The 27,012-nt window shown below is 43.9% G+C and overlaps 1 protein-coding gene across 8 annotated transcripts in view; it reads left to right on the plus strand.

Annotated features, from left to right (window-relative positions):
- Positions 1-27,012, plus strand: part of TJP1 (tight junction protein 1) — a 478,449-nt gene that overhangs the window by 221,122 nt on the left and 230,315 nt on the right. For all 8 annotated transcript variants that reach the window (XM_069222373.1, XM_069222377.1, XM_069222378.1 and 5 more), the window contains exons 10-12: positions 20,780-20,885; positions 21,207-21,357; positions 23,055-23,163. In XM_069222373.1, coding sequence (XP_069078474.1) covers positions 20,780-20,885; positions 21,207-21,357; positions 23,055-23,163 — 366 coding nt within the window. The remainder of the gene's footprint in view (positions 1-20,779; positions 20,886-21,206; positions 21,358-23,054; positions 23,164-27,012) is intronic.

Below are 27,012 nucleotides of genomic sequence, written 5' to 3' on the forward strand. Positions count from 1 at the left end.
TCTGCTGGCAGTCCAAAATGTCATATAGGTGGGTTTTGAAGATCCAAAGACCGAAGGGGCTACTCCCTCCCATTCAAGACGACGATTCCATTCATGCCCCCATCCTACGATCGGGTGACAGGGGATCACTTGGCACTTCTCCACAATAAGGTTACGTCTCTCTTGGTCAAGGGAGTCATAGAGTGTGTCCCTGTGCCAGAAGAAAGTCGAAGTTGTTATTCCCGCTACTTTCTGGTGCCCAAGAAGGACAAGGGCCTCCTCCCTATCCTAGACCTTCAGTCCCTCAATCTCTTTCTCAAGAGGACGTTTTAAAGGCTCACTCTGGCTCAGGTTTTATCTGCCTTGGACCCAGGACACTGGATGGCTGCTTTGGACTTGCAGGACGCTTATTTTTATATCCTCGTCCTGCCTGCCCACAGACGTTACTTGCAGTTCACGGTAGACCATAAGCGCTTTCAGTTCACTGTACTCTTTCAGCCTTACCAGTGCCCCCTGGGTGTTCACCAAGGTGATGGTGGTGGTTGTAGGAAAGTACTCTTTTTTTTTTTTTTTGGCCTGGTTACCCCCATGTTGTGCCTGCTGTCAGTATAGTTTGACTGTGTTCGCTGGGATCCTGCTAACCAAGACCCCAGTGGCTGTGCTGTCTCCCTCAAAATTTTGTTGCTTGGCACTTCACACACCCCACATTTGGCATACTGGTGCCCCCATATTAGTCCCTAGTGTATGGTACCCAGGTACCCAAGGCATTGGGGCACCAGGGGTTCACCATGGGCTGCAGCATATATTATGCCATTAATGGGAGCCCATGAAAAATGTGTCTGCAGGCCTGCTATTGCAATCTGTATGAAAAGGTGCATGCACTGCACTGCACCAGGTCACCATATGTCACCCCTATGGTAGGCCCTCCTTGCCCAGAGGGCAGGGTGCAGGTACCTGTATATGAGGTCACCCCTGCATGAGCAGAGGTGCTCCTACGATCTCTAGCTCCATTTTCCTGACCTTCGTAATTGTGGGGAAGCCATTTTACCCATGTACTGGACACGGGTACGGGACTACCTGTGTCCAGCTACATAATGGTAATTCCAAACCTGGGCATGTTTGGTATCAAACATGTCGGAATCATACCCCAATACTGTTGCCAGTATTGGTTGTATGATTCCATGCACTCTGGGGGCTCCTTAGAGGACCTCCAGCTTTGCTCCTACCACTTTTCAGGGTTTTCCCTGGCAGTTCGCTCTGCTGGCACCCTACAGACTGGTTTCTGCTCTCCGGCTGCTTGATCAGCAAAAGCTCAGGAAGGCAGAACAAATGATTTCCTCTGAGAAAGGGAGGCAACAACATTTCCCTTTGCAAATAGGTGTTGCTTGGCTTGAGAGGGGTAGCCTCCCCAAGCCACTGGTATGCTTTGAAGGGCATATTTGGTGCCCTCCTTGCATAAACCGGTTTGCACCATTCCAGGGACCCCTGGTCCCTGCTCTAGTGCAAAACTGACACAATGGAAAGGGGAGTAACCACTCCCCTGTCCATCACCACCCCAGGTGTGGTGCTCAGAAATCCTCCAGGTGGCCATTTGATTCTGTCATCTTGAATCCAAGGTGGGCAGAGGCAAACAGGTGACGTCACAGCCCCCTTCTGATAGGTAGTCACCCTACAAGGTGACCAGTCCACCTTACTGGGCTATTTAGGGTCTCTCTCTTGGGTGGGTCCTCAGATTCGACGTGCAAGATTCCAGCAGGATTCCTCTGCAATGCTTACTTCACCTTCTGGCCACTAGAACTGCAACTGGACCCTCCAGGAACCGACTGTTTGCATCTACAGCAACAACTCTACTCTGCAGCATTGTTTCTCCGGCTCCTCCCAGCAACTGCAACATTTCCCCGGCTGTGCATCCTCTTAGGGCAATGAGTCTTCAGTCTGCACAAGAAGCAAGAAGGAATCTCCCTTGGAGTGAAAGAGTCACTCCCCTGCATCCGCAGGCACCAACTGCAACAACGACCGGCTGCTTGGATCCTGCATCACGGGTGGTGGTCTGGAGTGGTCCCCTTGGTCCTATCTACCAGCTGTCTAACTTGGGAGATGGTAAGCCCTTTGCTTTCTACGCAAGACAGTACCCCCATGCACCACAACTCTTGCAGCTACCAAGGCTTGTTGGCATCTCCTCCAACTGAATCTTCAGGCTCCATGTAGCCCCAGCCCCCTGCACTCTTCCCTGCAACGCAGAGCCCTCTGCGTGCTTGTCCAGCGACATGGGACTCCTTTATAGGTGTGCTGCGTGAGCCTCACCGCGACTCCTGTTCTTGCTGCCTGTGGGTCGCCTGTGGGGGCTGCCTCCTCTTCCTGCGACTCTCCTCACTGCTAAGAGTCACCCGGAACTCCCCTCCTTGTGGTGAGTTCTCCTGGACTTTGCTGGTCCCAAGCAGCTCCACATTTATTCTTTCATGACATTTGCTTTGCCAAGGCTTGTTGATGCTTTCTCCACTCCACTGACCGACTGCAATCTTTCTTCTGGTGTGGGACGTCGACCACATCACGCCAGGAACTCTTCAGCTTCACCAGTGCTGCACTGCTGACTGTCTTTGTCCACCGTCAACCCGGTTCTGCATCCACAGACGGGTGGATAGTGGCTCCTGCCAGCCCCGGACACTCCAATGTGAACTGGACTTAGTCCCCTTCTTTTACAGGTCTTCCTCTAACAGGATCCACCTTTGGTTTCTTGCAGTCTTGTCTGGGCCTTGCAATATCCTCTTCTGAAGACCTTTTGGTGGGTTTGGGGAGAACTAGGTATTTCCTTCTCTTCTCCTTGTCGCTGGGGTCACTCTGGTACTTGCCTTTTGGGGTTCCTAGTTCCTCCAGCTCCCCTTTACCGATTCCACTTCCTTGGTGAGGTCTTGACTTTCGCATTGCACTTTCTTAGTATATTGTTTGGTCCCCCTCCCCCCAGGGCCTTCAGTACTATTGTACTAACTATTGTTTTCACTGTTTTCTATTGCTAATTCCTGACACTTAATGTGCATATAGTAGTTTGTTTACTTACCTCCAGTTGTAGTATTGCTTATAGAGTATTTTGGTAATTGTGTTACCATAATAAAGTACCTTTATTTGTGTAACACTGTGTGGCTCTTTCATGTGTGTAAGTGTTGTGTGACCACAGTGGTATTGCATAAGCTTTTCATGTCTCCTAGATAAGTCTTGGCTGCTCACCCACAGCTACCTCTAGAGCGCCTGGCTTCCTAGACACCGACTAGACCTCACTAATAGGGGATACCTGGATCTGGTATAAGGTGCTAATTCCCTAGGTGCTCACCACACACCAGGCCTGCTTCCTACAGTGGTCTCAGCTCATCTGCGCAGGTCACAGGTCTGTCTTCCCCTAGCTTGATGACTGGCTCTTGAAGTTGGGTTCGCCCCAGTCTGTTGTCTCCCACCTCCACACTACGGCAGACCTCATGCATTCACTGGTATTCATTATAAACATGCCAAAGTCACACCTGTCTCCCTCTCAGCCACTCTCTTTTTTTAATCAGAACTATTCTGGACACAGTGCAATTTCGGACTTAACCTCTTGAGCGGCGAGTTCAGGATATACAGGCTATGATAGTGTTGTTTCAGGCTCTATCCTGGATTTGGGTGAGAATAACTCTGAGGCTGCTGGGCCTCATGGCCTCCTGCATCCTGCTAGTGACACATGCCAGATGGCATATGCAGACTATGCGGTGGGACCTGAGGTTCCAGTGGACGCAGCATCAGGGGTATCTCTCTGACATGGTCCAGATCTCAGAGGGAACTGTATGAGATCTGTAGTGGCAGCTAATGAACCACGATTGGGTCCGCGGCAGATCCTTCTCCCTTCCCCAACCAGATCTGACAGTAGTGACAGATGTCATTCCTAGGATAGGCTGGCCATCTGGGAGAGGCATAGATCAGAGGCATTTGGTCTCCAGTGGAATCCAGACTTCACATCAGTCTGTTGGAGCTCCGAGCGCTCAGACTGGTATTGAAAGCATTTCTTCCTTCTCAAAGGGATAGTCATGCAGGAGTTTATGGACAAAACCAGTGCCTTGTGGTACTGCAAGAAGCAGGGTGAGGTGTGTGCCGTAGACCCTTTGTCAAGAGGCTCTGCAGCTCTGGACGTGGCTGGAACATCAGAGCATTTCCTTGGTGGTTCAATATCTGGCTGGCCCTCTGAATACCAGTGCGGACAAATGCTTAATTGATCACGAATAGCTTCTCCATCTGGAGGTGGCGCAAGGTCTCTTTCAGCAGTGGGGAGTGCCTTACTTAGATCTGCTCACCTCCGCAGATAACGCACAATGTCAGCAGTATTGCGCGTTGGAGTTTCTAAGGTGGCACTCGCTCTGGAACACTTTACATCTCGAGTGGAGCTCAGGCCTCCTGTACGCCTTTCCACCCATACCACTTCTGCCCAGAGTTCTCAAGAAGATCAAGAATGACAGGGCCTAAGTAATCCTTGTGGCTCCGGACTGGGCATGAACAGTCTGATATCCCGAGCTATTGAGCATGGCCATTGATCCTTTGATAAGACTATCCCTTCAGAAGGATCTTCTGTCACAGCAGCAGGGGAGGGTTCTCCACCCCGACCGGTCCGGGCTTCGCCTTCTTGTGTGGAAGTTGAGCGGAGACAGTTGACAGCTTTTGACCTTCTGCCCAAAGTTTATAATTTTATCTTGGCAGCCAGGCGCTCCTCAGCCAAAATGGTATACACCTGTTAGAAGAAATTTGTGGTATGATGCACAGACAAGTCTGTGGGCCCCCTCTCATCCCCCTCTCTGAGGTTCTCTTGTTTATACTTTAATTTGCCCAGCAGGGTTCTGCTTTGGACACTCTGAAAGGTAATTTGTTCGCAATATCGGTTTTATTACGGCTGCCTGACCAGCCTTCCTTGTTTAAATCTCTTAGTGTAAATAGGTCCCGTAAAGGCCTTACTCCTTTGCTTCCACCTTCCCCATTCATTATGCTCCAATGGGATTTGAATCTGGTTCTGACATTCCTCATGTGCGCTCCTTTCGAGCCTCTCAACAATTGTTCCCTCAGACTTCTCACATTCTTTGTGGCCATTACATATGCCTACAGGGTGAGTGAGCTGCTGCCATTGTCATCTAAGCCCCGCCACCTTTCCACCTATGCTCACAAAGTGGTGCTTTCTCCTGAAAGTGGTTACGCCTTTCCATGTAGGCCAATCTATCACCATGCCTACTTTTTAAGCACCCCCACATCCTTCTAAGGAAGAGGAGACACTCCACTGCCTGAACCCCAAAAGAGCTTTGGCGTTCTACCTTGATCATATCAAAGAGTTCCAGGTGGATGATCTTTATTGGTTATGTGGGTGTGAAGAAAGGTTGGCCAGTGCAGAAGAGAGCCATCTCCAGATGGGTTGTACTCTGCATTAAAATGTGCTAAGCTATGGCTAAGAAGCAACCCCCAGAGGGCCTTCATGCTCATTCTACCAGAGCTAAAGCTGCACCCACTGCATTAGCATGCAGAGTTCTGGTCCTGGACATTTGTCTGGCATTACGTGTGCATCCCTGCACACGTTTACCAAACACTAGTGCCTGGACAGTCAGGTCTGTAGGGATGGACACTTTGCCCGTTCAGTTGTGCTAAACTTTGTGGTGTGATCTTAGTTCGCAGACTCTCCTCCAGGGATGGTATTGCTTGGGTATCTATTCTAAGGTAAGGAATCTGCAACTAGATGTTTCTATCAGATAGACAAGTTACTTACCTTCGGTAACACCTTATCTGGTGGAGACAATATCTAGTTGCAGTTTCCTTACAAACCCACCCATCCTCTCCGCTCTGCTTACTGATTTCTAGGGACAGGGACTTTCCTTTCAGGACCCTAGTTTTGATGCACCAGTGGTCAGTGTTATTCATAGCTATGCGCTTCTGCCGTGGAAAGTTGTGAAAAGAAACGGACGTCAGCACGCTGGAGTGGCCCCTATATATGGCACGCAACGTCATGTCATGGAGCCAGTCGACGCCACCTAATGGTGCTCAGGGGTACTGCTTAAGAAAAATCTCCAGATCCTGATTGATGCCTGGGGTAAATTCTAAGGTAAGGGATCTGCAACTAGATATTATCTCTACCAGATAAGGTGATACAGAAGGTAAGTAACTAGTTCATCGGTGCACCTGTCCCTGCTCTCTTGCTCTGTTTGAGTTTGACCATTGAGACATCACGCACAAGCACAGGGACAGTTTTAATGTTCCATGGCCACAATAATGACATCTTCTGGCCTTGGATCCCCTACTAAGCCACTTACCTTGTATAGTTTTCTGCTGCTTTTCAACTAGGTTTATGCAATATGAATACCACATATAAACAAGCCAGATAATGACATTGAAACAAAATTAAATATTTATCCAGGCATGTATTTTGTTTACTTTGCACTATACTGCTTGGAACTGTATGCTTAACATGGGGAAAACATACCAGTATGTATTATAATGAAACACGTAAATACAGGATTGATTTGGCTAAGCATAGCTCACAAGAGTTCACGCTCTTCAGTAACTGTTGAAGATAGTTAAGAAGTGTTTTAACTTTGAAGAGAAGCCTCTGGTTACTGTATGTTCACTTGATAATTGCTCTTCTCATTACATCATAGACCTGGAACAGCCAAAATGATTATAACTTCGCTTTTCTGTCTTTGCAATGAGATAAGAGCGTAACCTTTCTGCTGCACAAAACAAAGGCTCTATCACTCTTATGCCAATCCATAACAAAAAACATATTTATTTTCAGAGCACTCTCAACGAATTCATAAAATTATTATAAAGCACACTGGGGAAACACATTTGTACAGCTCTAGACATGGTTTGCATGGAAGGGCAGTTGTAGACTTTAGTCAAGTCTTTATAAACAGCCTAGAACACATGTAGTTGGTGTTTAAGATTGGTCAGTTGGAGAGAACAGGGTATCCCCAACACTTAATTAGTTTTAGGAGAGATGCTTGCTGTTAATAGCTCAGCATAGCTCTCGGACGTGCACCATGGTGAACTTTCATGGCATGCACAGAGCATAGTCCCTCTGAGGAGGGCCACATATGAAACACCGACAGATGTCCCAACAATTACAATTAAGCTGCACCTAGCTGGAAAATACTGGCACTTACTTGGAGGAATGCAACACAGACTGTTGATCGCTTCTCAGTTTCAACAGACCTGCTCCCCTTAGTTGTACACCAAAATGTGCCCCAAGAGTCTGTAGCAGCAGAAAAACATTTATACACAAACTCCAGAGGAAGCCAGGTATTTACCTAATTGGGTTACTTGACACAAAACAAAATAAAAAAGGTTTTATGACACAATGTCTTGTTCTATTTTTGTTAACTGGTTACTATTTTAAAGATGCCTTAAAGTCACAGTGAATGTCTGGAAATGAAGTAAATACACACATTTTGAAAACTCAGCTTCCGAGTCACCCAGGGTTAATTGAATGAATAAGCTCAAAGAACTTAAGTCGAGCATTGTTGCTGTGCGACCAGGGTGCAGTTCCTGGTCTGTCAGGCAGGACAGATGTGCACCAATGTCTGTGAGATTGTGTGCATGGATGTTATTGATCCCTGCAATGTTGTTATTCCCAACCTGCTCCTATCCCTTCAGTCACATCTCTGCTGATAGATTCATCAGGACAGTGCAGCACACGCCAGCAGTCTTCCTGATCATGTACTCAGCTGACAGAGCTTGCAATAAAAATTTTAAATACACATGCTAAATGGGCTAGATGAAGTGGATGGGGGAGTGGTCGGGGACACATGTAGGCCTGTGGACCATATGTATAACCCCATTTATGCTAGCTCGCCATCCTCCCCCAAACCCCTCCACCTATGCTAAGCCTTATATTGGCTATTTCTGATAGTTCACGATTAGGCCCCCATAACCTTTTGTCCACATAAGCTATCTACACCAAATTTGCGTCCTTTTTTTCCAACATCCTTGGGATTCTAAAGCTACTCAGGGTTTGTGGATTCCCCAGGTGGGGACCAGATACATTTGGTTTTTTTGGAGGGAAATGGGGAAAAGGGGCTGCAGAAGAAACCATCAGTTTTTTTCCTGCAAATTGCATTAACGAAGGGTTTGCAGTGCTAAAATTACCATCAGACTAGAATCAGAAAAACGAATTTTTCAACACGTTTGGCATTTAACTGGGGATTACCCCATTTTTGCTATTTTTTGTGCTTTCAACATCCTTGCAGTTAGTGATAGAAATGGGTGTGAAACCAATGCTGGATCCCGTAAAGCTATACATTTCTGGAAAATAGACAACATTCCAAATTCAGCAAGGGGTAATTTGTGCAAATTCTTCAAGATTTTCCTATAGAAAGTAACAGTTGAAATAAAAATAAAAATGCATTTGAGTTAAAAAAAAAAAAAAAAAAAAAAAAAAGTCATTTCGGTCCACATTTCCATCTGTAAGTTTTTCCAGCTATGGCAGATTTTGGAAAGCAATATATTGTTCCATCTGCTGGACTCTTTTGGTTGTGGGGATATATAGGGCTTATAGGTTCACTTAGAACCCAAGGTACCCACAGCCAATAAATGAGCTGCACCTTGCAATGGGTTTTCATCATGTTCCGGGTATAAAGCAATTCATTTTGTAAAACATAGAGAGTGAAAAATAGGAATCAAATAAACCTATGTATTTCTGAAATACACAAGATACGGAGTTTAGAAGCAGTGATTTTTTTGCACATTTCTGAATTTGGTGTTACCAATACTAGCATTTCTCAAAATGACTTCTTTCTTACACACTGTCTTACATTTGGAAGGCACAAATGCAGAGAAAGACAATGGGTAGTAACACTTGTTCTGCTAGTCTGTATTCCCCAAGATCTCCCCATAAAAATGGTACCTCACTTGTGTGGGTAGGCCTAATGCCCGTGTTGGGAGATGCCCCAAAACACAACGTGGACACTTCAAATTTTTTCACTGAAAACTGATGCATTTTGGGTTGTAGCTCAGTCGAGACCTAAGGAAACCTAGCAAACCTGAACATTTCTGAAAACTGGACGCCTAGGGGAATTCAGGATGCAGTGACTTGTGGGGTTCTCACCAGGTTCTGTCACAGAATTCTTTGCAAACCTCACATTTTGACTAAAAAAAGTTTTCCTCACATTATGGTAATGCAATGTTCTGGAATCTGAAGGGAGCCACAAACTTCCTTCCTCCCAGCATTCCCCTAAGTCTCCCGATAATATGGTACCTCCTGTGGGTGGGTAGGCCTAGTGCACGAGAAAGGAAAAACCCTAAAATGCAACATGGACACATCACATTTTTCCACTGAAAACTCTTTCATGTACAACACCTGTGGGAGAAAGAATAATACACTTTCGTCTGGAGTGGAGGAAGATAACATCAGACTACTGGAACATAAACATCATAAAATATGCATATTTCATAGAACTAATCAAAACACCACCAGAAAAGCGACAAAGAAAAAAATGTGTTCCCAAAGTAAAAAAACATAACAACTGATCAAGGAAGTAGAGGAGTTGCTGGGGATGAAATCAATCAAAAAAGTGCCCAAAAAGAAAATGAGTTCACAAAGACACAAACATTCAAAATGATTACTCTGCAGGATGTTATCCCACTGATTAAACAAGGAAATTATGTGACACCAATAGACCTCAAGGATGCTAACTTGCACATCCCAACGAATCACAAAGTCAAGAACGTTTTGAGATTTGTCATCAACAGAAAACTTTAGCAGTTCAAGGTACTAGCCTTCAATATAAAGTCATCTCCAAGGTTATTTACAAAATGCTTAGCAGGTCACTTAAAAAGACAAGGAATTCATGTCTACCCTTAACTAGGCGATTGGTTGGTGTTCAGATATCATAACAAAACTATTCAGTCTAGGATTTTCAATAAATACTGCAAATTAGCAACAAAGCCAGAGCAAGAAACGATCTTGCTAGGAGCAAGATTAAACACAATAGAGGAGAAAGCTTATCCCTGCAAAAAGAGGACAGCTTCTGATGGATACATCTACCTGTGGAGTCCTCACCTTTTGAATACTCCCAGTGCACCAGCATTCAATGGAAATCTTGTCTTTCTAGCTCTCCACATTGATGGGGTCGTCACAATGGCACGGCTCCACATTTGATTCTGTCTGACGTCATCAGAGCCATAAGAAGTCCTCGCCGGCGTGCTGAGGTCAGTTCCATTTTTTCCACACCTTTGACACCAACGGTTTTTCTACCTCTCCTAGTTTATAACACTGTTTCGAGGTAGCTTTGTTAAATTTTTTGTTGTGTTACAATGTCACCGCCAAAGAAGTCTGGTTTTAAGCCGTGTAGAGAGCGTGGGAGCCGTATGTCGGTCATTGACCTGCACGAAGAATGCCTTTGGTGTCTCAGTTTGGTGTAGGAGGCATGCATGGCTTAGAGGATCAGGGCTTTCTCTGGATGTACAGTCCACCTTGATGGACCTCCTTTTGGATGGCTCCAGATTGTTTGGTGACATAGCTGATTCTTCACTTGAAAGGTTCAAGGACAGCAAAGCCACCGCTAAGTCTTTAGGTCTTCAGTCACTCTCCTCGACCTTTCCGTAAGTTTAGAGGGTTTGGCCATTCGAAAGTCAACAACCTGCCAACCCCCTCTACAGGTCTGACAGAGGTCGTGGAAGACTTAGAGCCTTCCTCCTCCTCCTTTTCATCTCCGCAGGGAACCTGTTAGTCCTAGTTCTCTCCCCTTTCAGCAGCACCTGTTGCCCATTAGGGGGGAAGGTTAATTCATTTTCTCTAAGAGTGGGAGTCGATAACATCTGGCTCGTGGGTGCTGAGCATTGCAGGAAATGGGTATGCTTTTCCCTTTTGGGAGTTTCCACCTCCCTTCCCTCCCCAACAATCTTTTTGCTCAGAAGAGCACCTACTGTTGCGGGAGCACATCCGGACTTGTTTCCGTGCTGGAGCAACCGGCTGCTTTACACGTTTCCTCCCATACCCCTGATTCCTCGGGTTCTGAGGAAGATTCACCAAGACCGGGAACAAATCATATTAATTGACCCGGATTGGCCAAGAAGCGTGTGGTACACAGACCTTCTTCAACTCTCACTAAGCCCTCCACTCCGGCTCCCTCTCAGGGCATACCGCCTCTCACAGTTGCAGGGGCAGGTTCTACACCCCTACCTCTGGAGTCTGCACCTACATGCCTGGAATTTGAATGGGGCAACCTGAATTCTTTTTCTCTCTCCCCTGAAGTGGCGGGTGTTATTTTATCGGCCAGGTGACACTTCACCAAGACTGTCTATGCTGGCAGATGGACAAAATTTGTTAAATGGTGTGAGGAGAGACACATTGATCTTTTAAAGGCCCATTTGTCTAATGTTTTGCAATTTGCTCTTTCCTTAGTGCAACAAGATTGCGCAGTTGCAACAGTGAAGGGCTATCTATCTGCGCTGCCAGCTTTTATTTGTTTTCCAGATCATTCCTCTTAGTTTAAGTACCCTATAGCATTAAGGTTACTTAAGGGCCTGACTAATAGGTTTTCTTCCCACTCCATTTATAATGCCTCAGTGGGACTTAAATTTATTCTTAACATATTTGATGGGTTCGCTGTTTGAACCATTGCATAGTTGCCCCTTGAGGTTCCTTACGTTTAAGACTTTTTTTCTTTTAGTGGTCATGTCCCTAGGCGTGTTAGTGAGCTGACAGCTCTTAGTGTGAAACCCCCTTTTTCTATCTTCCATGCTAATAAGGTGTTTTTGAGAACCGGGGTGGATTTCCTACCTAAGGTAGTTACACCTTTCCATTTAGGACACATATTTTCACCCTTCTATCCTATTACCCTCCTTCCCATCCTTCAAAGCAGGAGGAAAGGCTGCATTGTCTGGATCCGAAGAGAGCCATGAAATTTTATGTGGATGAGACGAAATAGTTCAGGATGGATGATCAGCTATTCATTGGCTACGTGCAAGCAGCACTTCCCTGGGGATTACGACCCCTCCCCCCCCTCTCCTCCAGCCGTTGCACGGCTGTACCTCTGCCATGAAAATACTGGCAGAGAACAGGTGCAGGGGTCCCCAGGGAGGTCCCTGCACTTGGCATGTGCATTGCAGGGACCCCTCTGGCCAGCACCACCGCAATGTGCACTGTCTGCTTTGCAGACAATGTACATTGCGAGGGTGCTGGTGCACCCTGCAGGCTACAGCATTGCTGCTGGCTCAATTACCAGCCAGAGACAATGCTATAGCCTGTTTCCTGCTAGGCCAGTAGGCGGAAACTTAGGTTTCCATTCACTGACCTAACGGGAAACTGTTATTAACTCTGGCGGAGAGGTCTCCACGTAGGCAGCGGCCATCTTGTCGGGTGTTTGGCGGACTGAGTTTTACGTCCTCCAGACTCAAAATCGGGTCCTAAGTCTAGCAGCATGGCTTCTGAAAAATGTGCCCACCTACACCTAATGGAAAAACAATGGTGGTGCTCAGAGAATCCAGAAGAAAATGTTATATGGCAAATTGGGAAAGATGCTCTCATTGGGGTGAAGGATGAGGTTTACTAGACCAGAACGCTCAAACTTAGGTTTTAACTCAGCTGATGGGGAACCCTTTGAACCTCTTCACAAAGTATGTTTAAAAATACTAACACTAAAAACAGCCTTTCTGGTAGCAGTGGCATCCCTGTGTAAATGAGTAAGTTGCAAGCTCTCCCTGTTAAAGAGCTTTATTGGCAAATTCACACGGACAGAGTGGTCATGAGGGCAGACCGACATTATCTACCAAAAATAGTCTCATATTTTCACATAAATCAGTCCGTACAAATCCCAAGTTTTTTTGAAGAACACAAAAACGCAGTGAAAGTGCGTCACACACTGTGGATGCTAGAAAAACAATCAGGTAATGTATAGAAAAAATAAAAACAATCATGAGAACAAAATAATTATTTGTATCCTTTACAGAAAAAAATAAAGGAAATACAGTCACCAAAGGAACTATTGCAAAATGGATTTCTCAAACTATTAAATTGTGTCACGCAAGTGCAGAAGCACCATTAAGTTATAATCTAAGAACTTATTCAACACACAAAAAAGGAGCAACAGTAGCCTTTCTAGCACACATAACCCTGCAAGATATTTGTTATGGCGGTGACCTGATCATCTGTACATACTTTCACAAAACATTATTGCTTAGCTATTTGTAGGAAGTTGGCTCTGTATGTGCTATTTCAAAGTAAGGAATAGCATGCACAGAGTCCAAGGGTTCCCCTTAGAGGTAAGATAGTGGCAAAAAGAGATAATACTAATGCTCTATTTTGTGGTAGTGTGGTCGAGCATTAGGCTTATCCAAGGAGTAGTGTTAAGCATTTGTTGTACATACACACAGGCAATAAATGAGGAACACACACTCAGAGACAAATCCAGCCAATAGGTTTTGTTATAGAAAAATATATTTTCTTAGTTTATTTTAAGAACCACAGGTTCAAATTCTACATGTAATATCTCATTTGAAAGGTATTGCAGGTAAGTACTTTAGGAACTTTGAATAATCACAGTAGCATATATACTTTTTACATAAAACACAATAAGCTGTTTTAAAAGTGGACACAGTGCAATTTTCCCAGTTCCTGGGGGAGGTAAAGTATTGTTATTTTTAGCAGGTAAGTAAATCACTTACAGGTCTCAGTTTTGGGTCCAAGGTAGCCCACCGTTGGGGGTTCAGAGCAACCCCAAAGTTACCACACCAGCAGCTCAGGGCCGGTCAGGTGCAGAGGTAAAGAGGTGCCCAAAACACATAGGCTTCAATGGAGAGAAGGGGGTACCCCGGTTCCGGTCTGCCAGCAGGTAAGTACACTCGTCTTCGGAGGGCAGACCAGGGGGGTTTTGTAGGGCACCGGGGGGGACACAAGTTCACACAAAAAGTACACCCTCAGCGGCACTGGGGCGGCCGGGTGCAGTGTAGAAACAAACGTCGGGTTTTCAATGTAAATCAATGAGAGACCAAGGGATCTCTTCAGCGTTGCAGGCAGGCAAGGGGGGGGCTCCTCGGGGTAGCCACCACCTGGACAAGGGAGAGGGCCTCCTGGGGGTCACTCCTGCACAGGAGTTCCGTTCCTTTAGGTGCTGGGGGCTGCGGGTGCAGGGTCTTTTCCAGCCGTCGGGAAATGGAGTTCAGGCAGTCGCGGTCAGGGGGAGCCTCGGGATTCCCTCTGCAGGCGTCGCTGTGGGGGCTCAGGGGGGACAACTTTGGTTACTCACGGTCTCGGAGTCGCCGGAGGGTCCTCCCTGAGGTGTTGGTTCTCCACCAGTCGAGTCGGGGTCGCCGGGTGCAGTGTTGCAAGTCTCACGCTTCTTGCGGGGAGTTGCAGGGGTCTTTAAATCTGCTACTTGAAACAAAGTTGCAGTTCTTTTCGAGCAGGGCCGCTGTCCTCGGGAGTTTCTTGTCTTTCTCGAAGCAGGGCAGTCCTCCGAGGATTCAGAGGTCGCTGGTCCCTTGGAAAGCATAGCTGGAGCAGGTTTCTTTTGGAAGGTAGGAGACAGGCCGGTGAGTCTGGGGCCAAAGCAGTTGGTGTCTTCTGTTCTTCCTCTGCAGGGGTTTTTCAGCTCAGCAGTCCTCTTCTTCTTGTAGTTTCAGGAATCTAAATTCTTAGGTTCAGGGGAGCCCTTAAATACTAAATTTAAGGGCGTGTTTAGGTCTGGGGGGTTAGTAGCCAATGGCTACTAGCCCTGAGGGTGGGTACACCCTCTTTGTGCCTCCTCCCAAGGGGAGGGGGTCACATTCCTATCCCTATTGGGGGAATCCTCCTTCTACAAGATGGAGGATTTCTAAAAGTCAGAGTCACCTCAGCTCAGGACACCTTAGGGGCTGTCCTGACTGGCCAGTGACTCCTCCTTGTTATTCTCATTATTTCTCCTGGACTTGCCGCCAAAAGTGGGGGCTGTGTCCAGGGGGCGGGCATCTCCACTAGCTGGAGTGCCCTGGGGCATTGTAACACGAAGCTTGAGCCTTTGAAGCTCACTGCTAGGTGTTACAGTTCCTGCAGGGGGGAGGTGTGAAGCACCTCCACCCAGAGCAGGCTTTGTTTCTGTCCTCAGAGAGCACAAAGGCTCTCACCGCATGAGGTCAGACACTCGTCTCTCAGCAGCAGGCTGGCACAGACCAGTCAGTCCTGCACTGATCAATTGGGTAAAATACAGGGGGTATCTCTAAGATGCCCTCTGTGTGCATTTTTTAATAAATCCAACACTGGCATCAGTGTGGGTTTATTATTCTGAGAAGGTTGATACCAAACTTCCCAGTATTCAGTGTAGCCATTATGGAGCTGTGGAGTTCGTTTTTGACAGACTCCCAGACCATATACTCTTATGGCTACCCTGCACTTACAATGTCTAAGGTTTTGCTTAGACACTGTAGGGGCATAGTGCTCATGCACTGGTGCCCTCACCTATGGTATAGTGCACCCTGCCTTAGGGCTGTAAGGCCTACTAGAGGGGTGACTTATCTATACTGCATAGGCAGTGTGAGGTTGGCATGGCACCCTGAGGGGAGTGCCATGTCGACTTACTCGTTTTGTTCTCATCAGCACACACAAGCTGGCAAGCAGTGTGTCTGTGCTGAGTGAGGGGTCCCCAGGGTGGCATAAGATATGCTGCAGCCCTTAGAGACCTTCCCTGGCATCAGGGCCCTTGGTACCAGGGGTACCAGTTACAAGGGACTTACCTGGATGCCAGGGTGTGCCAATTGTGGAATCAAAAGTACATTTTAGGTGAAAGAACACTGGTGCTGGGGCCTGGTTAGTAGGGTCCCAGCACACTTCTCAGTCAAGTCAGCATCAGTATCAGGCAAAAAGTGGGGGGTAACTGCAACAGGGAGCCATTTCTTTACACTATTCAAATGAACAAGAAGAATAATGTTGGACAAAGTATTGAAACATTTATTTACAAATTTAACTAGTCTTCATCCTGACCACCTCAACAGTAAAATACTGCTACAAAATCAATGAACAGCATGTGAATCCAGAAAAGATTCACGCTGAGAAATAAAATAGTTTCTGTAGGTGTAGTTTTCTGGATTTACAAGCGACCAACCCACCTCCCCAGAAGTTGAGGCAAATCAAAAATATCTGAAGATGGCAACCAACAGGAAGGCTTCATGGGAGGCACATGATGTTATAAGGGGAGGATCCAAGCACCAAATGATGGAGGTCGTCGATGCCCAACAAAAACAAAAAAATAAGAAAAGAAAAAAAGTAAGAAAACTACTTCTGTGAATTCCAGTCCCAACCACTAGATGCTTTGAAGGCTGCGCTCTTTGTTACTGAGAGCCAGTGAAGCTCCTTCAGTGTGTTGGAAACCAAATGGAATTTCACGATTTTCTTAAAAAGCTTTGTTGCTGCATTTTGCAACCTTTGCAGTTTGTTTAAAGGACCTTGTTGAATGTCCAGATAGGAGGGCACTGCAATAATCAAATCTCAACAGGACTAAAAAAGTAATGACTGTTTTCTGAAGCTCAAATGGAGTGAAACAGGAATTTTTCTTTAGGCTTTTTAGTAGAAAGAAACAAGATGTTAATCTGACATGTGAAAGCGAGTTGAGCCAAAAGTTACCCCCCAAATCCTTATCCTGGGTACAGGCGTGGCGTGAGAGCCCAATGATATTGGCCACCAAGCTATGTTCCAGAAAGAGGTGTACTTGCCACAACAAAGCACCTCCTTTTTCTCTGAATTCAGCTTCCAACAATGACTGCTAATTCAGCTTACTATTAATCTCATCCAGTTATTATAGAGGTGTGCCTCCTCTTCCAGATTACGTGTGATTAACACTATGATCTGTGTGTCACCTGCATAAGAGATAATTGAGAACCCTAAGGACCGTATCAGCTTAGCTAGAGGAACCACATAGATATTGAAAAGTGTAGGGCTCAGCAACTACCCCTGCCGGTCACTGCATGGCAGAGAAGAGAGACTGTGTTAAACTCCTCAAAAGTGACAGATTGCTTCCTGTACGTGAGGAAAGAACAGAGGAGATTGTGAGCTAATCCAACGATCCCAGTCTCAACAAAGTGTTCCATCAGGACCCCATGGCTCACAGTGTCGAATGCTGCAGATGAGTCCAAAAGGACTACTGCAGCCTTTCCTCTGTTATCTATGGTGTATTGAATTTCTTTGTTGGCCACTGCCAGTGCTGACTCAGTGCAATGGCCTTTTCTAAAGCCGAACTGAGGTCTGTCCAAAATCTTATTTTAATTTAAATACTCGGAGAGAGCACTATAAAAATGCCTCTCAAGGATCTTTGCTGGCATAGGGAGCCTCAAGAATTTAAGATCATTTCCTTCCTCACCTGGATTGAGGGAGGATTTTTTTGAGTAAGGAGAGAGTGGAGGCGTTTTTCCGTTCTGTGGGAAAATCCCCACATTAATGATACTGTTCAGTATGTAAGGCTCCTGTTGCTGCTACATTTTGATGAACCTTTAGTGGGCATTGACCATAAGGTGCTCCTGATTTATTCCTACTCATCAGTTCCATTACTCGATCAGTAGTTGGAGGCGGAAGCTTGTGGGGCTCCGAATTACATTTCCCTAGTGTATTGTGCCCTAATATCGGGTTTGGAGGTCAAACTCTCATCAAAGACCCCATGGACTTACTCTACTTTGGTTTGAAAAAAATTCTCTGAGCTTGTTCCAGAGCTTTTGGCTGGGAATGGGGGAGTTGACGGTAGATTGACAGGAGAGCACCTGAACCATTTTAAAAAGCTCTTTAGAGGAATTTTTAGCCAAGTTATTTTCTTCGGTGAAATATTTTGTTGTCTCATAGTTTTATATTCCTGTATATTTTGTTTGTTCCTAGCTCTTTCTTCTACATAATAGTTACTCCTCCAAGCTTTCTCCTGTCGTCGCCACTGCAGGTTTCATCGCTATGAGTTTGGGTGTGAACCAAAGGGCGGCAGGCTGGCTTCTGTGATTTGTTTTTTTGGGGAGGAGGGGGGGGCATTTTTTTATAGGTATAATATGTCATTTTATCAACTGCCTTCTTGATTCAAGAAGAGTAGTTTGCTATGGCTAGATTGAGATCATCGGAGAGGGAGAGTCAAGTAGCCTCTAACCTTGCAGTTAGTTCTGACCTATCAATCTTATTCCAGGCTCTGACTTTTTTTTACCGCCATATTTTCTTGACTAGGAGTTTAGTGGTGGATATGTGTATGGTAAAACTGAGCATCAGATGATCAGAGAACATAATAGGAAGAACAGCATCCAATTATAGATCAGGATAAGTTGAGAAAATACCATTTGGATATGGCCAGCTTAATGTGTGGCTGTTTTCACAAGATGATTTAGGTTAAAGCCTCTCACGCTGTCAATGAGTGTAGCTGCTAGTGTTTCTGTTTCAGACTCATGATTCTGTTGCAGACAACCCATTATTCATAGGCCCTGATAAAGTTTGCTCTTAAGTTCTGATATAACTGTGCCATAACAAAATGTGCCATATTTAATGTTTAAGACCTTTAAACCTTCAACAAGTTCACAGCCAAGTTGAATGTATGTATCTAATGGAATCAGAATGGTACCTAGAGCAGAGTGAATCATAAGCTGGTTTTCTATACACGTTTAGAAAAGACATATAGAGCACTCTGCTGTTGATCCATCAGCACAGCAGTCTGGTTAGACTCAATACCATACAATGAATTACCAACTCAGGCCTGTCCCTCCCGTTCCTTGAGTCATCATCAGTTTTTCTGTCACTGCGAACCCTGTCCATGTGTATTTCTTCAACAATCGCACATTCCTTAAGATCTTTGCACCAAGGGTCATAAGCCGGACCTGAAAATCAGTGGTTGATCTCCCATCACAACACTAGTAGTAGGCCAAGGGCTGAGCATTTATAGAACACATTCCCCTTTTTTGTTGTCAAGTGCAGAACTAGGATACGGCGGAAGGTCCAAGCAGCCAGGTTTTCCATTGTCTTTTTCAGTTGTCCCCCTGTCTTTGTCCAGTATATCACTGTCACCCTGTGCAATCCTATCAAATGAGAACCAAAACAGAAAAGAGCATTGTTTACTTTGTATCTAGAGCAGCAGACAGAACGAATATGGTGCTGGTGTGCAGAGGACTTTGAAAACATTCCAATACAAATTGTTTTCTCACTGTTCTTTTTCTGGGGAGGATTACATTAAAGAATGGCATGGGCTTCTGACCTTGTGTCTCAGGATGTAAGTTTCAGCGCTGAGTATGATGGCTCACATATAAAAATCCACCAAACTAGGGTATTTGTGAATACTTCTTTAATTCTGAGAAGGTACATGATCATGACTCATCTGCCTAGGTCAATTCTGAAATTTATCCTAACTTTAAAGAGGGGCCCTAAGCAAAAACAAAACAGTTGGTAGGCAAAAACTATTTTGTAACAAACTAATAAGTTAGCAATAAAAAATTTAAAGTTGATACAGGTTAAAGAATGGAGCATTTGGTTCCTAACCACATTATAGTTCCATGTTGAGTCTACTTTGAAAAATGTGGATTACTATCATACTGACTAGCCCAATTTTAATATTATCCATGGGTAATATCCAGTCACCAAGGTTGTAATTGCTGAAAAAAAAGTTGAAATCTACTCACTTCAAAGTACAATTTTTTTTTAGCACTAAAGAAAATTCTTTGAAGAAGCACTAAATCCACACATTATTTCGTAGTGTGAACGCCTCAGAAGGCCAAGAGAAGAAATTGATTGTTCATCCGCCTGTGCTGGCTCAGCCCCATAACACACTGGGAAATAACATATTATGTTGATTTTCATTCACATTCTCCCTCCTCCGTGGTTTAGAGTTTGGTTGGTAATTGCTCAAGTTTGTGAATTTAACATTTTTATTGTTCTCCAGTTTACCGTATTTTCTCAAGTGTTTGAAACTTCGCGTCCAATTCTCAATTGTTTTCCCCTGACTAGGTGTGACCTACTACTGGAAATTCGGAAGTATATCCGTAGGGTGGTGGGTTGGAGTTTGGGAATGTGGGAGAGGGTCTATTGGAGGGGAGTCATATGTACTCACAGAAAAATCATTGTGCATTAAACCCATAGCGTCAAAGTTATCTGGATGTAGTCAGGGCAGTTTAACCAGTATCACATTTTGACATCATCTTTCAAAGTTAGATGATTTGTGACTTAAGTATTGTATTGTCACAGTTGTATGTGTCTTGAAGTGTATGCACTATCTTATTGTTTGTACCATGCAAAACATTTCTTAAAGAAATATACTTTTAAGCTATATCAAACTATGATTGTTTCTCAATAATGACAAGGCTGAGCTTAGATGAAGCCAGTCCACAGCAGGCCTGTGTTCAAATGGTCTTGCACTGTTCGCACTATCTAGTTGTGCGTACCATGTAAACATTTCTTAAATAAATGAACTTTGAGGCTATATCAAATAAGATTATGTATGTTAATGACAAGGCTGAGCTTAGATGAAGCCTGTTCACAGCAAGCCTTTATTCTTGCACAAATTTAAAACATTTTGTCACCTGTGTCCTGCAGTTCCTTCTGTTAGTTTTCGTCTGCCCTCTCTTGTTGTAGTGGCATAATGGAGAGTAAGTGAAACTGGCGAGGTGAATGATTGGACAAAGCCTCTAAACTGGGTCTGTAAAGATTTGCTCTGTGTTAGAAACTCATATGCCCAATGTATTTGAAGTAGGGGTTGTTTCTTTCCTTTTTTTACTAGAAAGAATGCTGTAATTGACCGCAGGTAATTTTGAGAATGTGCAAAATTCCTATAATTGACCAGGACAAATTACATTTAGAAGTTTTTCTCTTTGATTTCTCATTTTGTGGTCTTTCCAGAGCCAAAGCCAGTGTATGCCCAACCTGGACAGCCTGACGTGGACCTTCCAGTCAGTCCATCTGATGGACCTTTACCTAATTCAGCTCATGAAGATGGGATGCTCAGGTATTTTACTTTTGAAACTGTATTATCACCTTTTATCTTTTCAGTGTTCAAGCGGTGTGTACTCAGTTCCATTGTTTTCACAGGTGATTTAAATTGTTTGTACTGTGGACTATCTATCAAGGGGATGGGTTAGTTGAATAAAATGTGAACTGCAAAACAGTGCATCAAAATATTTGTTTGGGGATTACTTGCGATGAAAAATAAGCTTCCCGTCTATATTTCTCTGACTCAAGTGAGTTCATTGTTGAAATGTAGTAGTCTTTTATTGCTCATTGTTGATTCCACTAATCGATGGAATATGGTTATCAAATTCATTTTCAGGCCAAGCATGAAGCTGGTGAAATTCAGAAAAGGAGATAGTGTTGGTTTGCGATTAGCTGGTGGTAACGATGTAGGAATTTTTGTAGCTGGAGTTTTGGAGGACAGTCCAGCAGCAAAAGAAGGATTAGAAGAAGGTGATCAAATTCTGAGGGTAAGTCTCCGAGTTTAGTTTATTAAAATTTCTGTTTATTGTGGTAATAATGCCTGCCATGATGTGTATTACTGAGAAACGTTTGAATCAAAGTGTTGAGTTAAAAACATGCCATTCTCCTTTATGCAATTTTATTTCACAAATGTTAGAATATGCCCCTCGTCCTACAGAATCTTGGAGTTTTTTTTTTTTTAATCATACCAAATTATATAAGCTCTGTACGTTACTCACCCTGGCTCTTTCCAGTACTCATCTTGAGGATATTACTGCCATGTTCATAGCTGAACTGGTAACAGCTAATGTATTAGTTAATATAAGGCATTGCACAGTACACAAATTCCTGTATCATAAATAGCAGACATCCATCCTTGTGCATTTGTGCGCTCTTGCCATTTTCTTTCTGCATGCCAAAAAGCACAGATCCAAAATCTAGCACCCATCTAGTTATTTAGGTGTGTCCGAGCCATGATACTTGAGTTTTTTTTTTTTTTTTTTTGGATAACACCGACTCAAAGACCACATCAAAGAAGTGACTGGTATTAGGGAAGCCTCATGCTGGTATCACACACCACCCTTTCCCACCAGTCATAGAGTGGGATGGGATCAGCAGTTCTTTCTCACCCCATCCCACATAGACACATTGGAAAAAGTTCCCCTTTCATTGGTGGACACCGCAATGTCATTCAATGGGCGTAGGTGGTGAGATCCTGCAGGAACAAAGTGCATCACAGATATTACTGCATGGATTGGTGGGTTCCTAATCTTCTCAGCCTTTTCTAGCCTTTAAGCCATTGGTCTGATTTTGCCCACCCAATGCGAGCACTGAAGCACTGTGGATGCTGCTCAGATCCCACAGTTCCCTCCTGCCCGACATGCCATCTCCAGCCTCTCCTCATAGCCTGTCCTACTTATGTGCCACACAGCTGCCTCACCTCACCACTCACCAGTGCTGCCTACTGTGTAAACCCTTCTAACCACTACCAAAGCTGTCCTTTTTTTAAAGTGGACCACTGAATGTTTGTTTAGATGTGCATGTGTAAGTGTGAACTTGTGTTTGTGTGAGTATGCAGGTGTGAGGTAGTGACCGAGTATCCTTGCATGTGTGCTTCTGAATCAATGCATCTAAGCATATCCGAGTATACACTTGTGTGTGCCTCAGCATGGCAGCACAGCTGAATGTGCAGAGCAATTTGTTGGCTTTCCCTGCAGCAGTAGTGCCAAGCCTTTACCTAGTTGACATACCTTTGACATGTCTGGGTATAAACTGTGACATAGTGGACCTGCTTATCAATATCGTGGCCTTCCCTGCCAAAATCCGAAAGAGAAGCATGGAAATCTTTTTTATTTTTTTATTTTTTTTAAAGAACCATGTGAGACTACAGGTGATACCAGTGCTTGAGAATAAAGGTGCATTGATGTAGTATATGTATTCATCTTTCGTTAAATACATGCTTGCTGTTTTCCATAAAGGAGATATGTTCATTGAAAAGCTGTGAGCATGGGATCAAGAAATAGAGAAACTAATTTTAAAAATAGTGACAGTAATAGCCGTCTTTCAGTTTAATTATAATACTTCACATGCTGCTACTACTTTACCTTTTTGACCAATCAATTATTATTTTTTGTTTTCAAAACAGATGGCATGAGATGCAAATTATGCTTCCATTTATATTGTAAATAATACCACTTTTTTCTAGGTAAACAATGTAGATTTCACAAACATCATCAGGGAAGAAGCAGTACTTTTTCTGCTTGATCTCCCAAAAGGGGAGGAGGTGACTATACTTGCACAGAAAAAGAGAGATGGTGAGTACTTAAATTCACTCTTGAATGCAGTTTTGTTTTCATTTATAAATGCTGTTTCCCTAGCGTATTGCTTTCTGCTGGGATATTTGTTTTTTACATCCCCTCTTTGCTTATTTTTCCTTCCATACTATGAAACAGAAACACTAGATGCACAAAGTATATATAGGCGTCTAAATAAACACTATCTCTTAGTAACCTGTAGGAAGGTGAGGCCTACTCCCCCTAATTCTTTTTTTTCTTCATTTTAATTGGCTCACAATGCAGGAGGGTCTTTGGACACTGAGTGTTTGACGTTGCTTCTATTCTCTATTTCTTGATTCTTTTTAGAGATTTCTTGGTTTTATTCATGGCATTTTCCAAAGGAATAGTATTCCAGTTTACCTGTAAAGAAGGAGATTACAGTGCTTAGTCACCAACCTATACAGTCACATTTGCAGATTTGTTTGCAAAGAATTGCAAAGAAATGCAGAACTGTAATTATATATATATTCCTATGTCTGTGGTAGTCTGGTTATCGACCTTTGAAGAATAAAGAATGTTGTTTGACTCAGACGTTTGTCATGTGTGATGGCTGAAAACGATTACTGAAAACGATTAGCTGAATTAAGCGTCCTCAAAATCATCGTGCCTGGTACGTGATTAAAGGAAGGAATACTTTTATAAAGTTTATCTTCTCCCAACCAGAAATTCCTTGACTAAATACAGGTTAGACCTACTTTTAGAGGTCATTCTGCATCATCCACTGCAAATGTAGATTGCCATAGCTGTTTTGAAGGAAAGTCAGGATTTAGTTAAGTGCACTGAGGCAGTCCTTATGCTTGTAACACCTTTTTTCACTGCATGAACCTACTTTCTTTCCTTTACGATCTGTTGGAGTGATGGAGTTTAAAGAGAGGCTGGGTTGGTGCAATTGTACCAGCAAAAAAAGCACACAACTACAGACACTGTAAATCGGTTTCCTTTGTGATGTGACTTTGGTTTTGCTGTAGAGCAAATAGGAACACACTTAAATATACCTTTTTTTTAATTTTGCTTAATTTAAATTTAAGGGATGCCCTTAAATATACATGATAATAATGTATTTTTACATTTCCTAGTTAGGGGTTGGCAGGAAGTGACAGTTGAGACGATTTTTGTTTACCACTCATACTGCAAATCAGAACCTGAATGATCAAGTGCTTTCTTTTAGCAGGGGTACCAGGGTCAGGCAGCCATTGCTTACTGCAGGAGATGTGGCTAAGAAGCTCAGTAACAGTTCACACTTTCTATAACAGTTAATACCCGGCATGCCCAGGCAGTTCTTTACTTCAGAAAAGAAAGTTAGGAAAATCATTGAAAACCAGAAGTGGCTAGCTCTGTCTGTGATCACATCACAACCCCACAAGTGCTTTAGTCAATATTGAGCCCTTGTGGCTGGTGTTATCCTATGAAGAGAACATCGGAGGACCCTGGCAAGTTTGAAAGTCTGCGGTATCAACTAGTGGACATAAGGCGCCATACAGAAAGATGCAGTGTAGCAATATTTGTACCAGTCATGTCTAGCCCTCTTGACAGCTGACCTGTCTGGCAAAGACTCCAGATAATAACTATTTAAGGAATTTGAGGATATTTCAGGCCCCATAATCCATCTTTCCTATATACTCTTAACCTTGGCTATAGGTTTCTTGAGGGTGTTTCCTGATTCTTCTATGGATAATATAGAGATAACCTCTGGTCTTGTTGAGGGACTAAGTAAAGTTTCTGGAGTTTGAAGCTGTCCTGTTGTTGTTAAGATTTTTCTGAAGTCTGATTCACCCACCGCTGGTACCAAACAGTCCTGTTACCCTTGGCTGGCAGCCTGGAACGGAGGCTTAACCAATGGCAGGGAGTTGACTCCAGTGGATTTAGAGCCAGGGTGACATCTTCTAACCTGGCAGTTAGTGGTCTCGTCTAGTGGGGTAGCTGGTTGGGCTGACCATATGGCTCCTACATAGTTTCAGTCAGTCATTATGTCCTTCATGCAGGTGTTCTAGTTTCTTTGGACTTGACTGTCTTTTGCAGAGAGATCCTTTGAAGTTCCAACCACTACCACAGCCTTCAAACAGAGGGCAAGGGACCACGCTCCATCCTGGATGGTGCACTCCAGCGCCTCATCAAAGGTAGGTAGGCCTTTCTCTCTTCACAGGTCTAACACCAATATTTATTGAGTCCCTAAGCTGTCAAGAATGGTGGGGGGGATGGGAGGGGGGGGGGGTGAGACTGATTTTAGACCTCGGAGTATCAAATATGCTCCTCAAGAAGAAGTTCAAAGTGATGATACTTGGATCCTTTAACCCCAAGAACTGGATTGTGTCTGGGAACGGCAGTCCCAATCAAAATATCTTCTCTCTGTAGTGAGGTTGTCCTACTTCCAACTCCCCGCAGCCTGCCATCAGCCCCACAGGCCTTTTTGTCCATGGCTCATCTCATTTTGTCTTGGATAGTAGTATTGTTACTGTCTACTCTAAGATTTTTCATCAGTGAGCCCAAGTCCCCTCTTGACTTTCATAGGCTTATGTTGTTTCAAGTGGTAGCAACTCTGATAGCCCTGATGGTTCTGAGAAAGCTTGATCTTCTAGCATCTTGCATCCTTCTGGTGCCTCACACAGTTTAACACAGGAGGTTTCTGTTTTTTGGGCCCCCTGTTTGGAACAGTTTTAAGTTTTGTTACCATATTCTACTTATTCAAATCACATTGTGGTCCCACATTATTTACTTCTGTGTTAAAGATTGATAGAGGAAAATTACACTTCACAGGACCCTAATGAGATGGGGGTCCTGGGCAATTGCACATTTTGCCAATGCTTTTTAACTTCTCTTTTATTAGATCTACTAGAAGGGCCATTTTGCTCTCTTTGACCTCCTCTAAAGTCCACTCCTAAGACCCTTGTACTGTTATGTAGTCACACAAGGTGATGAATTCACGATTAAACCTATCAGTCAGACAAATAAGTTACTTACCTTCGGTGTCACTCTTGTTGGTGTAAACTTTATTTTACTACAGATTCTTCACTGTGTGAAAGTGGTTTATTAGTTGGAGTGATTTGGTGTTCACCACAGATAATAAAGGGCCTGATTTAGATTTCGGTGGAATGGTCACAACTGTGATGGATATCCCATCCGCCGAAATATAAATCCCGTAGGAAATAATGGGATTTATATTTCAACAGTCAGGATATCGTCAGCATTGTGATGAAGTAACCTGTCCCCCGAAATTTAAATCAGGCACATAGTCACTATCATGTTAGGTCCAGTCAAAAGTTCCAGTAATTTTAATCTGAGCTCATCCTCTGGTAGCTATTGCACAGAGCAGACAGGCTTAACAGAAAGCATTTATAGGTGCCAAAACAGTTAGTCTACAACACAATACTAATTCATGAAAATAGAGACAAAATTAATAATCTAATTAATACCAAAACAACAAAATCCTGAAAAGGGGACCTGAAGATATGAATTTTTAAAGATTTAAGTGAAAATAATACCACAAGGCACTGATGGTATTCACTAGTCATGGTAGACTGAGACGTAGGTGTGATTTGAGACACCTCCTGTAATGTAGCACAAGTTGGATACACAAAGTAGATTGGCCCTGTTAGCACCTGGAAATAGCTTTAAAAAAGTTTATACGTTCCAATCTGAAAAGGGACTTAGTTATTTTGCTCTGCCTGGGATAAACCTGAAATTCAGTCAGAAAATGTGGAACTGCCAGTGGGATAATAATCACAGTCTTTCTCCTTGAAACTCTGGAGTAAAAGTTTCAAAAACGTTGCCCAAACACCTATAGGAATATACTTCCAATGCAGTCAGGACCCCAGGTGGAGTACCTAGAGA

The sequence above is a fragment of the Pleurodeles waltl genome, chromosome 3_1 (assembly GCF_031143425.1).
Source record: "Pleurodeles waltl isolate 20211129_DDA chromosome 3_1, aPleWal1.hap1.20221129, whole genome shotgun sequence".
Taxonomy (NCBI): domain Eukaryota; kingdom Metazoa; phylum Chordata; class Amphibia; order Caudata; family Salamandridae; genus Pleurodeles; species Pleurodeles waltl.